This window comes from Lonchura striata, chromosome 9 (genome assembly GCF_046129695.1).
Source record: "Lonchura striata isolate bLonStr1 chromosome 9, bLonStr1.mat, whole genome shotgun sequence".
Lineage (NCBI taxonomy): Eukaryota > Metazoa > Chordata > Aves > Passeriformes > Estrildidae > Lonchura > Lonchura striata.
The window spans coordinates 6,610,124-6,623,428 of record NC_134611.1 but is presented as its reverse complement, the minus strand read 5'-3'; the positions used below and the strand labels follow the sequence as shown (position 1 = coordinate 6,623,428).

General features: G+C 41.1%; 1 protein-coding gene across 1 annotated transcript in view; it reads left to right on the top strand.

Moving 5' to 3' along the window:
* The first annotated feature begins 5,292 nt into the window (after positions 1 to 5,292).
* PATJ (PATJ crumbs cell polarity complex component) overlaps positions 5,293 to 13,305 on the top strand; it is a 134,416-nt gene continuing 126,403 nt past the window's right edge. The window contains exons 1-6 of the mRNA XM_021542668.2: positions 5,293 to 5,518; positions 5,602 to 5,768; positions 7,319 to 7,501; positions 8,808 to 8,947; positions 10,769 to 10,961; positions 12,676 to 12,804. Of these exons, the coding sequence (XP_021398343.2) occupies positions 5,497 to 5,518; positions 5,602 to 5,768; positions 7,319 to 7,501; positions 8,808 to 8,947; positions 10,769 to 10,961; positions 12,676 to 12,804 (834 nt within the window). The 5' untranslated portion in view covers positions 5,293 to 5,496. The remainder of the gene's footprint in view (positions 5,519 to 5,601; positions 5,769 to 7,318; positions 7,502 to 8,807; positions 8,948 to 10,768; positions 10,962 to 12,675; positions 12,805 to 13,305) is intronic.

Here is a 13,305-nt window from a genome sequence, read left to right as displayed (position 1 = left end):
AGTGGGTGGAAATTGATGCCCAGGAAGTTCCGCCTGGATGTGAGGATGAGCTTCTTGCCTGTGCGGGTGACAGAGCACTGAAATTGAAAATTGATTGTCCAGAGAGGGCGTGGAGTCTCCCTCACTGGGGGCATTCCAGAACTGTCTGGACTCAATCCTGTACCTTGTGCTCAGGGATGAGCAGACGACCCAACTGGGTTTCCTTCCAACCCTTCCATCCTGGAATTCTCTAATGGCTTCCAACCATCTGCTTCCAGAGCCAGACCTGTGAACAGCAGCTTGGCCAGTCTAGCCACGGCCAGGTTACCAGATGCACTCATCCAGAGCCCTCCATGTGAAAGCCCTTCTGGCACCAGAGACCTCGACAGGTCCCTGACACCCCAGTAACGACAGGGCAGGGCTGTGTGACTCCCTCCATGGCACTGGAGTCACCCTGGTGCTGTGCAAAATAGTTTCCTCTGCTCGGAGAGGCTGGCTCAGGGTGAGGAGAGGAGGGAAGTAACACACACACCTGTTGCAACACTTCCCATCAAATGCCTGTAGGTCCAGAGATTCTTCGCAGAGCAGGTTTTTACTTTGTTTACGGGTGGTTAATGGGAAAACAGTTCTTCCGCATTCCTTTTTGATTTGTGACCCTTGGAAGTTCAGCACGGTTCCAGGTCTAACAGCGCTGTGATTTGTTAGTTGTGTACACTGTCATCAAAGTACCTAGGATTTATTGAGAATGACAATATTTAGATACTGAAAAGGAGTTTTCCGTGAGAACAGGTTTCTGAGACAATGTTTTTGCTTCGTGGAGAGCAGCTTTGGCGTGAGCTCTAACTTCTATCAGACAGCAGAGAGCCCACACTGGTGCTTCCCTAGAGGCTGAAGTCCACAGAAATTCAGGTTCTGCTTGCTAAATTTACCATGCCTGGAGAGTGAGTGAGGCTCCTCTTGATCTGCACCAAGACTGGTAATCACAGTGCAGAGTGCTGTGTTTTCTTCACTTTCCTCCTTGGAAAGTCCTCCTTCCTGAAGTCACTAATCGTGTGTAAAACTCAACCTGCCCATGCAGTATTTTATTTTCAGCAATATTTAGCTGTGACTCGCTGCACCTTGGAGATGTGCGGTGTATCAGTGTTCAGGTACTCACAGAAGTATGCAATTTTTTTCCTTCTTTCAAGTGCCTGGGGCAGTCAGTGTGTGCTCAACAGCATTTTTGTAAATCCTGCAGCATTGCACAGAGCAGAGGTGGTTTCAGAGGAAGGATGTGTATGTGCTATGCTTGGTCTGACTGAATTTTTCTCTAAAATTCAGTAAAATTCAGTAAAACTGAGCAAAACACGTATTAGAATAGTGTTTTTTACACTGTGGAGTCACTTGATGGTGTGTAAACAATAAAATTTTGGATATCTGAAGTTCAGCTGATGGCATGTTAGGACAATTTAGGATTAAGATCACACTAACAAATGCTGGTTTCCCCTGCTTTTGCTTTTATCAACTTTTAAACTGAAATTTTCCAAGTCAGAGGTCTCTGTGATGTGGAGGATGACATGCACTGTATTAGTCACTCATGATAACAGGGCCAGGAAAAATTCCAACTGCATTAGTGCAGAAAGGTGACTTTGGATCGGGATGAGCCCTTTGGCTGCTGAGGCTGGTTGTGTTAGAAGCCTTTGAGAAATAGCAGCAGTTAGTTAGGATTTTTGTGGGTTTTAATATCCCCAAAGGTTCCAGCCAGGCTGAGGGGGGAAGAACATCCCATAAGGCTGGACTTTTCCTGGAGGGATGCAGGAAAGGGTTGTTGGAGGCCAGGCTGAAGGACGTGGGGCAGAGGTGGTTGTGGATGGGTGGGGAAAACAGGCAGAAGAATCTCTGCTGGCTGAACCTCCAGCAGCAAAGCCCTTTGTGGAGTTTCCAGCATCCAGCAGCCCTTTGTGGAGGGTAGGTGTTTGTCAAGGCTGCTGGTGGGATGTTGGGATCTGGGATGTGCCAGGGCTGAGCGCTCCGTGTCCCCGTGCAAGTGACAGGGGGGTGATGGCAATGGAAGACTTAAACCTTTCAGCTCTTCTGATGACCCTCTGCTGGCACCAGCATGAAGGAATTCCTTTTTCCTTGTGCTGCTTTTGAAGAAGATCCAAGTCTTGGGTGGGATTTCATACAAAACCTTCGGAAGCTTTCCCACTCCCTCAGATGCGTTGAGTTCAGCTCTCAGAAGTGAAGACAGTGGAACCCCAGATGGATGCTGTCCTGGGGTTACAAAACACTCAACCTCCTGAAATACATCATTTTCTCGATGATTTTGTGGTTATGTTGGAAATTGTGACATAGATGTTGAACTGAGGTTTCCAGTAAGATAAATAAGCCTCCATAGGAGTTGGAGACTGGAGCTGGGAAGTGGAGTGCATGAACTGATTTTAACAGGACAAACCAAAGTGTTTTGGATCTTTCTTCAAAATTAACATCTAGGAATAGACTTTCTAATATATCAACTGTTTGCTGACACTCTGCCTGGACTTAGAGTGTGTTTGCAAAGTGTTTAATGATAAATTGTTTGGGCTCTTAAACATAGAGATCAATAATACATCGAGTTATGAGTTTCTCTGGTGCCCAAAAGCAGGTCTTAGAGATCTGTCCTCAATTATCCATTACTTGAAAACTCTAAATTAGCTTGTATTTTCAGGGATCCCTTCACACCAGAAGGAGCTGTTTGTTTTAATTCCCGCCCCCCAATCTATTATGGAAGAAAGGAGAATAAAGAAATACTGAGTATGGTTTTAGCACATTGCACAAAACAAACAAACAAACAAACAAAAAAAAAAACCTAAAAAAAATTGCAATCTGTCTGGAGGGCAGCTCTGATCACGAGGAACCCCAAAGTGCTGTGTAAACTTAACCTGTTATTCAACACCTGAGATCCACTTGGGCATCCACTGGCACAAGTGGCTCTTAGGGACACTTGGAGCAGCTCAAGCAAGAAGCTGAAACTTTGATTAAATTTTTTTTTCCTCCTGTTTTGTACCTCCTTCTCTGGGGAACTTCAGCTTCGATGGAGCCAAGATCTCTTACCTATAATTCTTCTCCTAAAATTTAAATCTCAAATTTTCTCGGGTATTGGATAATTGCTGTTGTTACACCCTCAGCAAAGGAAAAAAGATGAATTTTGGGGATTGTTAGCTCAACATGTGGATTGGGGATGGGCTCAGAGCTGACTGGCACAACGCTCACGCCACCAAAACATGAAGGATTCTTTCTGAGTGTTTAACTCCCTGTTCCAGCTCGCTATAGGATCAGCTGGATGGAAAGTGAAAAGGGAAGAATAAATGCATGAAAGAGGCCTGGGGAGCTGGACCAGCCTCTTTGCTTTGGCTCTTGGGTGGGCATGTTGCTGTCAGGTCGTCGTTATTTCCTGCCATGCTGGCTTTCTTCTCTGGGTTTAATCTTTTCCTCTCCCTACTGCTGGTTTAAAGGTGTTTCAAGCCACTTTTCCTCACTGGAGTTATTTTCCATCCCTTTCTCCTTTTGGTTCGCTCACTTTCCTCTTTTAACTGCTGATGAGAGGTAGAAAAACAGAGGAGGAAAGTGAATGGAGGGAAGCTAAACTGGGAAGAAAGAATATGGAAATTTGTTCTTTGTCCTGATTTGTTAAGGTTCGTGCCATATTTTCAGTTGAGGAGGTTAAGTTTTGTCTTCTGGGTTTAACGAAGGCTCAGGAGTGTGTAAGGAAATGATGTTTTCATCTGCTCTTCAGAATCAGCTCTCAGCACAGAATCAAAGGCTGCTGTGCTCTTTAGAAGTGTTTTACTTCGAATGGAAAAGAAAATAAAGCTGCAGCACTTCCAAAAGTGCAGATGCATTCCTGAAAATCTTTCAGGGGGGTTGTATGGCTTTGCTGCTTCAACTCTTGCTATGAGTTTGATATAAAATGACCTCCTAAATCTCCTAGGAGTCTTGCAAAGAGACTCATTCTGCCTGGCCCTGGAAACCACACAAACCCACTGAGCTCTGCAGGAATTCCTGCAGGAGCCAAAGCTGCTGGGATATGCACAGGAAAGGGTGCATAAATCTGAAATTGTGGTTTGTGACACTCCTCCATCCACTTCTTTTTTCCAATTAGGTAAACCAACTTAACCTGACTCTGCAGAAGAAGGAAAGCTACTCACCTGCATCATTAATATTTTGGTAAATATAACAGTGTCCTCCCAGAATTCCAGATGTTTTCAGTGTGAGCAGAGGCAGGGCTGAAAGGATCAGAGGTCCTGCTGGGAGAGAGCCCCTGGAATGTGCTTACCCTGGTGTCACGTTCACCACATGACCCTCGCTCCTCTTGAACTGCAAGACTAAAAAATAAATAAAAAGCTTTTATATAGAGAGAGGGATATGGCAAGTCTTGTTCCAAAATAATTCCAAATATATTATTCTGGAATTACACACTTATATACTGGATAGAATTAAAATTATGTAAATTGTGCTGTTAAATGGCTGACTTTTTTCAGAGGAGCTTGTACTAAGTGAAGGAAACTTGTTTGGTAGAGCTGCCTTGATAGATTTCAGAATGACAGGCTCCACATCAACTTAATAACATGAAAACAAGGGTACAAATTAATCATCTCTGCTAATTGCAAGTCTGTTGTTTTTATACTGCCATCTAGGCCTCGGCCCCTGTTGGAGACCTGTTCTGTTTGGCACTGTGGAGGAGCCTGATAAAGGATATTCCGCTCCTTAAAAGCTTAATAAAGGATATTTTGCTGTTCATGTATGTAGAAAAGAGAAAGGCAAACACCTGCAGGAGGCTTCCTTCACCTGTTGTAAATCAGGCTGTGGTTAGAACAGACCTTCCTCAGGAATGTGTTGGAACAGGGATTCATATGCCAAATTTTGGGCTTTAACTCTGTGCTGTCCCATGAGTGAACTTCACTGTTTTATGGGGAAACAGAGTTTCACCTATATTGCCATCCAGCTGGGCTGAACTATCAGGAATACTGTCTACAAATGATCAGGTGGAAAGTATCTTTAAATAATAGGTAGATTTCAGCTCTGTGTACATCTATGAAGATCCCAACTTTAATGTCAATATTCAAAATAATTTGGTTGAACATATCTGTCTCAGTTTTTCTTTTCAGTTTTTTCTCATAGCTTGCATTTTTATTCATATTTGGAATATCTGTTCATATTCCTTCCTGTGTGTGAAAGGAAAAGCACATGGAACAAGATAAAATTTTAGGATGTGCTGAGGCTATGTCGAGAGCTTTTTTAAATATTTGGGGTATTAAACACATAATACAGGGTATTAATATTAAATATATTTATACAGGTATATAACAGGGGTAGTAGTATTTTTTTATTAAATTTGTTGTAGTTAGCTTAGTATTCTTGCATTTATCAAATGTTACTCTTTAGTAACATAGTAACATAAATGATAGCTCTGTTTAGATCTATCATTAATTAATTTGATTTTCTTTTTTTTTTTAAAACTCAGGTTATTCTGATCAATTTCCAAAAAAAACCCTCAACATGCCCGAAAATCCAGCAGCAGGTACGTGGTCTGAAAATGATTCTTTGAATCATTTGAATGAGGAAAGAAGCTCCATTGCTAACCTGGACCCGTTTGTGGTGCAGATAAGCAGCAGGTGCTGCAGATCCTGGATCGGCTGCAGGCAAAGCTGCAGGAGAAAAGGGATTCCCAACACCAGGAAAACCTGACTGTCCTAAGGAACACCCTCAGGAGCCCCTTGTTCAACCAGATCCTGACTCTGCAGCAATCCATCAAGCAGCTGAAGGAGCAAGTGAGTGTAAAATTCCTGCTGTTGGTGTGGTGCTAACTCTGGGCGAGTGGAGCTTGGATCTGGATGTGTAGGCGTGTGTTAACGAGGGCGCTCTCGTTAATCAGTTCTAACGTGGTGTTAGTGAGTGTTGGGCCTTTTTTTCCTTCTGTGGTGTCTGCAGAGGCACTGCTGAAAAGAGAAGTGGTTCTGCAACCAAGAGGTCGTGGGGCAACGTGCTCTGAAAGGGATGCAGCACAGGCAGGGTTGTGTTGGAAAAGAACATCTGCAGAAGACATCAGCTCCGGTGTTTGGAGTCCTGAACAGTGCTGGAACTGGGATCCTTTGTTTTTCACCGAAGCTAAGTGCTGTTTATCAGCTCACTGGCAGCATTTTTTCCTCCCTAAAAGACAGCATCACTTAGTTCCTTCTAATTTTTACAAGAATGCTTAACCTGCTTTTGGCAAGTGAAGTGTAGAAAACCCAGCCTGAAGATTTGCCAAGCTCTGATGCAGCTGTACCCAAGCGAGTTTTAAAATGACTTGGCTTCAGCAGAGCTTGGAACTTCCGTGCTTTGGTTTATGAAGCCAAGTGACACTTGATTTTGTGGACATGGGCATGGACAGGTGCCACCCTGCAGCTGAGTTTCAGCAAACTGAAAACCAAGGAGTGACCAGCAGGGTGGGTGTCAGGGGGACAAGGCTGCCCCTTGCCAGGTGTATTGCAGGTGTTCCTGCCTGGCTGGCCTGGTGGTGGCTGTGCCATTCATTATCCCTCCTTCCCAAGCTCCACAGGTGCTGCATCCCTTCCTTCCAAGGCTTGGATGCATGTCTGCAGTCTGTTAGAAAAATGTATGAAAATGCAAATGTATCTAAGAAGTGACTGTGACATAGTGGGGTTTGTGTTTGGAATGTTCAGAATTCTCATATCTAGAAAATTTAGACTTTCTTGAAATTCTGTTTAAGCATGGGCAGCTTCTTTCAGGGTAGGATTTTCTAGTTTATTTTATCACACTGGGAATATTTTTCATTTCTTCATTATCAGTGAGGACTAGAAGTGCAAGTTCCAGCAGAGATAACATGTTCAGTGATAGTTTGTACCCTAGGCTCTCTTTGGGGACAGGATAATACAAACCAGGCCTCAGGCTCCTGAATGACTCAAAATATTTGAACTTTTGTACCAAAATTCTGTGTAGGTTTCCCTAAGAGTTGCAGCAGTGCTCTTTAGTGTTTGGTGCTTTTGCATGTGTTGTTTCTGGAATACCAGGGGGAAAAGAGGATAAGGGGCACGGGCAGGGGAGAAGCATGAAAGAAACAGAGGAAAATAAGTGGAGTAGAAACACAGCTGAATTATTGAAAGAACTCCTGAAAAACAGTTTAAATTTGATGTGGTAGCTTGGTTATAGATTATATATTAACGCTGCCTGACTTATACAGGTGAGTATATTTGTGTGAACTGGCATATGTGAACACAGTTTTTTTGCTCCTTTGGCAGCCTGCATATAAAATGGTATTTGTGGAAAACCCTTCTTTTGTTTTCAGTAGCTTTTCCACACCTTTGTTCATTTCCAACAGCTCAATTACATGCCTCCGGACCGCTCGGTGGATTTTGATTTTACCAAGAGGGGGCTGTTGGTGTTTGCTGACAAATCAGTCACTGCTGGGACACCTTGCTCTTCACCTGGACCCAGAGCATCAGCCTTCACTCCAAACCTGGCAGTTAATGAATTTAACATGATCATCCAGCAAATGGCAAAGGTAAGGCTCCAAGGTGTAGTGAACCAAACTGTTTTTCATTTTGGAGCATTTCACGCTGCTTTTTTTGCTGTGTGTCTGGAAGCGTGGTGCCTCCTAGCCAGGAGAGTAGAACTGTTGAGAACTTTTCCCTCTGGAAGATAATGTCAGCAATAGGAAGTGGCTTGGTGGCTTGTTTTGTTTCTTTAGCTTCCATTGCCAATTTTCTGTTTTACTTTCTACCAAACACACCAATGTAGTAAGGAAATTTCAGCTGCCAGAAAACATTTTTGGTATTTGATGACACTTAATTGAAAACGGACCTTTTCAGCAGAAAGTTGTTTTGATGGAAGCACTTGTTTATCAAGTACATTTTAAATTGGAAATGCACCAACTTTATGAACAGTGCAAAGCATTAAAAAAAAAAAAACTAGCATGCAATATTTTATTTAACTCTTTATTTAGTATTTCTTAACTTTGCCAGGCAGATGCAGATGTACCAGATTCCCTAAGAATTTGTACAGGTGCAGACATCTACCCGTGTGGGATTGGCATTTATACCACAAATGTATTGTTCTGTGTTATTTTGAACCATTAATTTAATTGCTTAGTCATGCCTTTCTATATTAAGTAACTGTTGCTAATTGACTACCTTAATGTAGCTGTAATATTTTGAGCATTACTTTTCTCATTAGTGTGTCATTAACTCATCAGAGATAAGATCTAGCAGTAAAGGCTGCACGTTATTTGGAATAAAAGAGCTGTGATAGCAGTGCATTTTCCCAGTAATATTTCCCAGTAAACAACCCCAGCAATTTTGTATTAGAACTGAAAAACAGGCAGTTGCAAAAGCAAACTTTTTTTAGCATTAAGTGTGAAGCTGCAGGGAGGGGGAGGAAATTAACTTCTTTATTTAAAAGCTGCAGCCTTTTGAATGCACACCTAAAAACCAGCATTAAAAGCAAGGGAGCCAAAAGACAAGTAATTTAGCTTAGCTATACAGCATTTCCAGAAATCCCAAATATATTGCTCTAGACAGCACTTCGTTCATAGTTTTCATCCAGTTTGGAATTCATCTCATAATGTGAATGAAGTGTGAAAGTAGTTCTTAAATTCCCTGAGGTTTCAGAACCTCAGAGTGCTTGCATATCCAATACCTTGCCATATTAAAAATAATAAATGGAGGAGCTTTTATAGAAATAACATATTCAGTATTTTGCCTTTGTTTATTCTTACAAGGAGAATAATTCTCCCAGTGTTCATAAATTTTCAACTAGCTCATTCTGTTGCATTGAAAATTACTAAATCATTTTATCTTCTGTCTTATTAGGGAAGACAAATAGAATCAATAACGATCAATAAACCTTCTGTTGGAGGTCTGGGATTTAGTGTGGTTGCCCTTAAAAATCCCAGCCTGGGAGAAGTTGGTATCTTTGTCAAGGAAGTCCAGCCAGGAAGCATAGCTGACAGGTGAGATCTTCATAATTGTGTTGGAAAATTGTATTTTCCATGAAGGGAAAAGTCATGACCTTCATGTTGAAAACTCAATCAGAATAACATGTTTGTCAGTGTTATCTGGTGGGGTATTTTGGTGGTGATAGCTCGAATTCAGCCGAAATTCATCATCATTGAATTCATCTTTTCAGCTGAAAGGGACTCATGTTTTGAGGATCAGGTTTTCAGATGAGTTTTAAATATCTGAGCCATTCGTTAATGGAATTTCCAGAAATCATGACTCACTTTAGAGAATCTTGAGTCCTGATTAAAAAAACAAAAGAAAACTCAGAAAAGAATACATAGAAAATAAAAATAAGATTCTGTTTAAGTTTTTCTGCATTGTGTCTGTGAAAGATTTTTTTCTCTGCCCCCTTTTTCCTTTATTTATGTGCCTCTGACAATGCCCTGTTTATAGTTAGTTTTGCTGTTTGTTTCCTGTGTAAATTTAGATCCACTCCTCCCAACAGATCCCTGTACAGATGTCATCATAGAATCGAAGCTTCAGGCAGTTTCTTCCTGTATTGTCTGTGGGTTTTCACCCAACAACAAAAGACAGAGCAATCCTTTAAAAATAAAAACGCGATTGTGAAACCACAAGAGTTGGCATGAGACAAACGCAGTGCTTGGAATTATGTCTCAAGAAAAATGTGTCTAGATTTCAAGTCACTGGTGTCACTTTTTAAATAACACATGTCAGGAAGTGCCAACACAGGATGACAAAAAGAGTGGGGAGAGGTTGGAATGATAATGGCGATGGGCCCGCAGAGAACACACCAGAGAACACTTAAAGAAAAGCATATTAAGGCTCTTTCAAAGTAGAGACAGATGGACTGATCCGGATGTCAAAGGAGGGTGAATATCTCACTTTAGGATTTGATGACCTGCTGCTCACTTTCTTTGATGAGAGAATCTGAAATATGGTTAGTGCTCGAAGAAAGTGATTTCTGGGAAACATCTTAAACATGGCACGACAAAAAGGAAGTTTCAAATGCCTTAGTTAAGATGTGCACTTATATTGTTTCGGAGTTTATAAATTTCCCCAGCATGCTTCCCATTTTGCTTCTGAGACAAGATCTCCTGGAGACTTTTTTGGATTCCTACAGAGCTTTGAAGGCAGTGTCTGTCTATGTAACAGTTTGGTCTCGTGCTCGGAATGAATATTTAACAAAGGAGATGAGTGATGGTTTCTCTCTTGTCACAAATCTAAATTCATCACTGGGGTGAATTAACTGTGAAATTTATATTATCTCAAGGTGGCAACTGAACTGTATGTTGCTCCAAGAAAGTTTCACGTCTGAAGCTTGATACTATAAATTTTAAGTAAAATATAAATATGCAGCACATCAGTCTTTAGAGTAAATAGTGATACAAAACAGCATCAAAGCCTGAGTTGTGGGTTCTTAGAGATGGCATCATGTAGTGCTAAACATAATGAAGAATAGTTCCTAGTTCATTGTGTAACTACAAATACACTTTTTTCTGCTTTGTAGTTGGATATCATCAAGAAAGTATAAGGGAATTGCAATTAAATTTTGCGTAGAAGCAAAGTAAAGAAATGAGCAAATTTCTGTATCATGACAAAGCTGGAACAAAATGTGGCTGGCCAGTTTGGAAGAGTGTGGATGGAATGTAGTGTGTAAGCTGGGGAAGGCACTCTAATAAGCAGATTTTTAAAACACATAAACATTTAACCTCGCGCGACTGCGTGTTTTGCCTTGTTCACATTTCAGTTACGGGAGCCTGATGTGAAGTCACTGTGCTGCATTAAAAAATTGCTTTCAATGTTTTGTTAAGGGATCAAAGACTGAGGGAAAATGACCACATACTGGCCATTAATTGCACGCCATTGGATCAGAACATTTCCCATCAGCACGCTATTGCCCTCCTCCAGCAATCCACAGGATCCCTGCATCTGGTGGTGGCTCGGGAGCCACTTCAAGGGAACAGCAGAACTGCCTCGTTAAGTGATGTAAATCCACCTGAGACTGTGAGTTGTTGTAATACTGTCAAAATCAGACTTTGAGCTGGGCTGGATTTTTTTTTTTTTTTTTTTTTTTCCCCGTGGCTCTTAAGTGTTTGTGTTAGCAAGTTTTACATAGCGGGCTTTTTCCCTTTAATCAGATTTTATACGTGATGACATTCATTCAGACTCACCGTGCAGTAAGCACAGAGCTTCCATTGCAAAGCTGAGTGGAGTTGTTATAAAACAGATCCTGGGTTTTTATGAGATAGCAGAAGCTTTAGTAGATCACCATATCCTTATCAGCAGGGTCTGTTCAGCACAGGCTGGATGAAGCATTTTATGAGAATACCCAGCTGAAACCTACTTATGCTCAGCAATTAAAGATGCTCTGATTACCTCTTAAAAGAGGGTAAACATAACCTGCCATGAGCACTGCTTGGAGCAGCCCAACCAATTTAAACTGGCACTGCTCACACCAAAAAGCCTTGTCTTTGTTTTAAAAAACAAGCACCATTTATCTGTTAAAGAACCTCTCAATCCCTGTTTATTTATCAGCTGTTTTTTTGGCGTTTTCTTTTTTTTTTTTTTTTCCATCTGCAAATTTCACTGATTGGGAAGCCTTTTGTTTTTGTGACAAAGGAGAGCTTGTCACTGGGACATGTAATAAACCAGGGCTGAACTTCCATCTGTGTTATACCCATATGGGCCAGGTGGCTTCCCTGAATTCGGACAAACTGCACACCTAAATCCAGGGATTGCAATATTGGAATCTGAATTTATTATGCTAGAAGATTTTGATGAAAATCAGGGTAAAAGCAGTGTTTTTTCCTTATTCTTAGCAATTATTTCCCTCATGATTATTATAGAGGTAGTGAAATTTGAAGGTTTTAGTGGATAATCAATATTGTTTATTGCACTGAAAATTTTAAAGAATTAAATTTTAACTGCTTTTTCATTGAAAGATCTGCACTGAACAGACTAACAAAATAAAATACAAATATATATCTCTGCAGGGGGTCTTTAAACTTCTTTTATGATATTTAACTGGCCTTGGCAAAGATTTTCAGTATGCTAATAAATCCTTTATTCGCAGAAGACTTAAATCTGCCTACTTTGCTCCATTTGGGCCTGTATGAGATATTAATCTGACAGAAACATTGGCTGGGTTTGGGTTGCTTAACAGCTTTGTTATTTTCAGATTGTCTTGTAGAACATAAGGTCATGGTAGAGTGTAGCTTGGAAATTTGCTTCCAATCCAGTATGGCAGAATATTGTGCTGTGCTATTAATTCAGTGCTGAATGGGGGTGTTCAGAGTGCCTAAGTGAAATAACAGAAATAAGAATTTGGGCAAGGCTGAGTGAAAACTGGGCCAGTGCAAGCTCCTTGCCTCTGTTTTCCCCTCTTGTTTGCAGTGCTCTGGATTGATGAAAAACCAAAAAGGATGCTTTTCATTTTGGCAGGAAAACCTTAAAATTTCTTTTTCTTAGTCAAGCTTTTTCCTGGTATCCTGTTACCCTGAAAGTGGAGGACAGCAATGTGTGTTTAAAAACAGATGAGAAATCCCACTGTGTGTTTGTGAGGAAATGGAGCTGAGTGAACAAAATCCCACAGTTCTCCAGCATGTGGGGTGGAGACAGAAAATTGCTCTGATTAATTCTCCTCGTTCCTGCTGCACGTGGAAGCGAGAAACGTTAATGATGGTCCGAAATTAAAATCTCCTGTTTTTATTAATTGCAGATTCACTGGGGCCACATTGAAGACGTTGAGCTGATTAACGATGGCTCAGGATTAGGCTTTGGAATTGTAGGAGGAAAGTCGAGTGGAGTAGTTGTAAGAACAATTGTTCCTGGGGGATTAGCAGATCGGGTAATTTGTTATATTATGTCACTTCTTGTTTGATTGCAAAGTGTAATTAACCGCTTTTGACAGTCTTAAAATAAACTAATATACTTAAACAAAAGGAAGCTGGTAGCATCAAAGTCTGAATGCCAGCACATGCTTTATAAATAAATAAAGGTTGAAGGTATGATTGAGGAAAAAGTCAGCACCTGACATAAATTAAGTTGTTCCTCAGGCATGATTTGGCTTTTCTAACATTGTTGAACATGCAAAAATTCTAAAAAGTTGCCTGATATTTGGTATTTTCGGCCTTTGGTCAGTCTGGGGCAGGACAAATAACTCTGTAGGATTTGGCACATTTTGCATCATCTATGGAGACAAACTCTTCAAGTGAACTGTCAGGCAAGAAAATCTGCCCTCCCAAAGCCACTGCAATGCAGGATTCAGTTTTGAGATCAAAAATGTTCTATTTTCAGTGGGTTTCAGTGAACAGGGGTTTGATCCCTGCCTTGCAGCCTGACCAGTTCA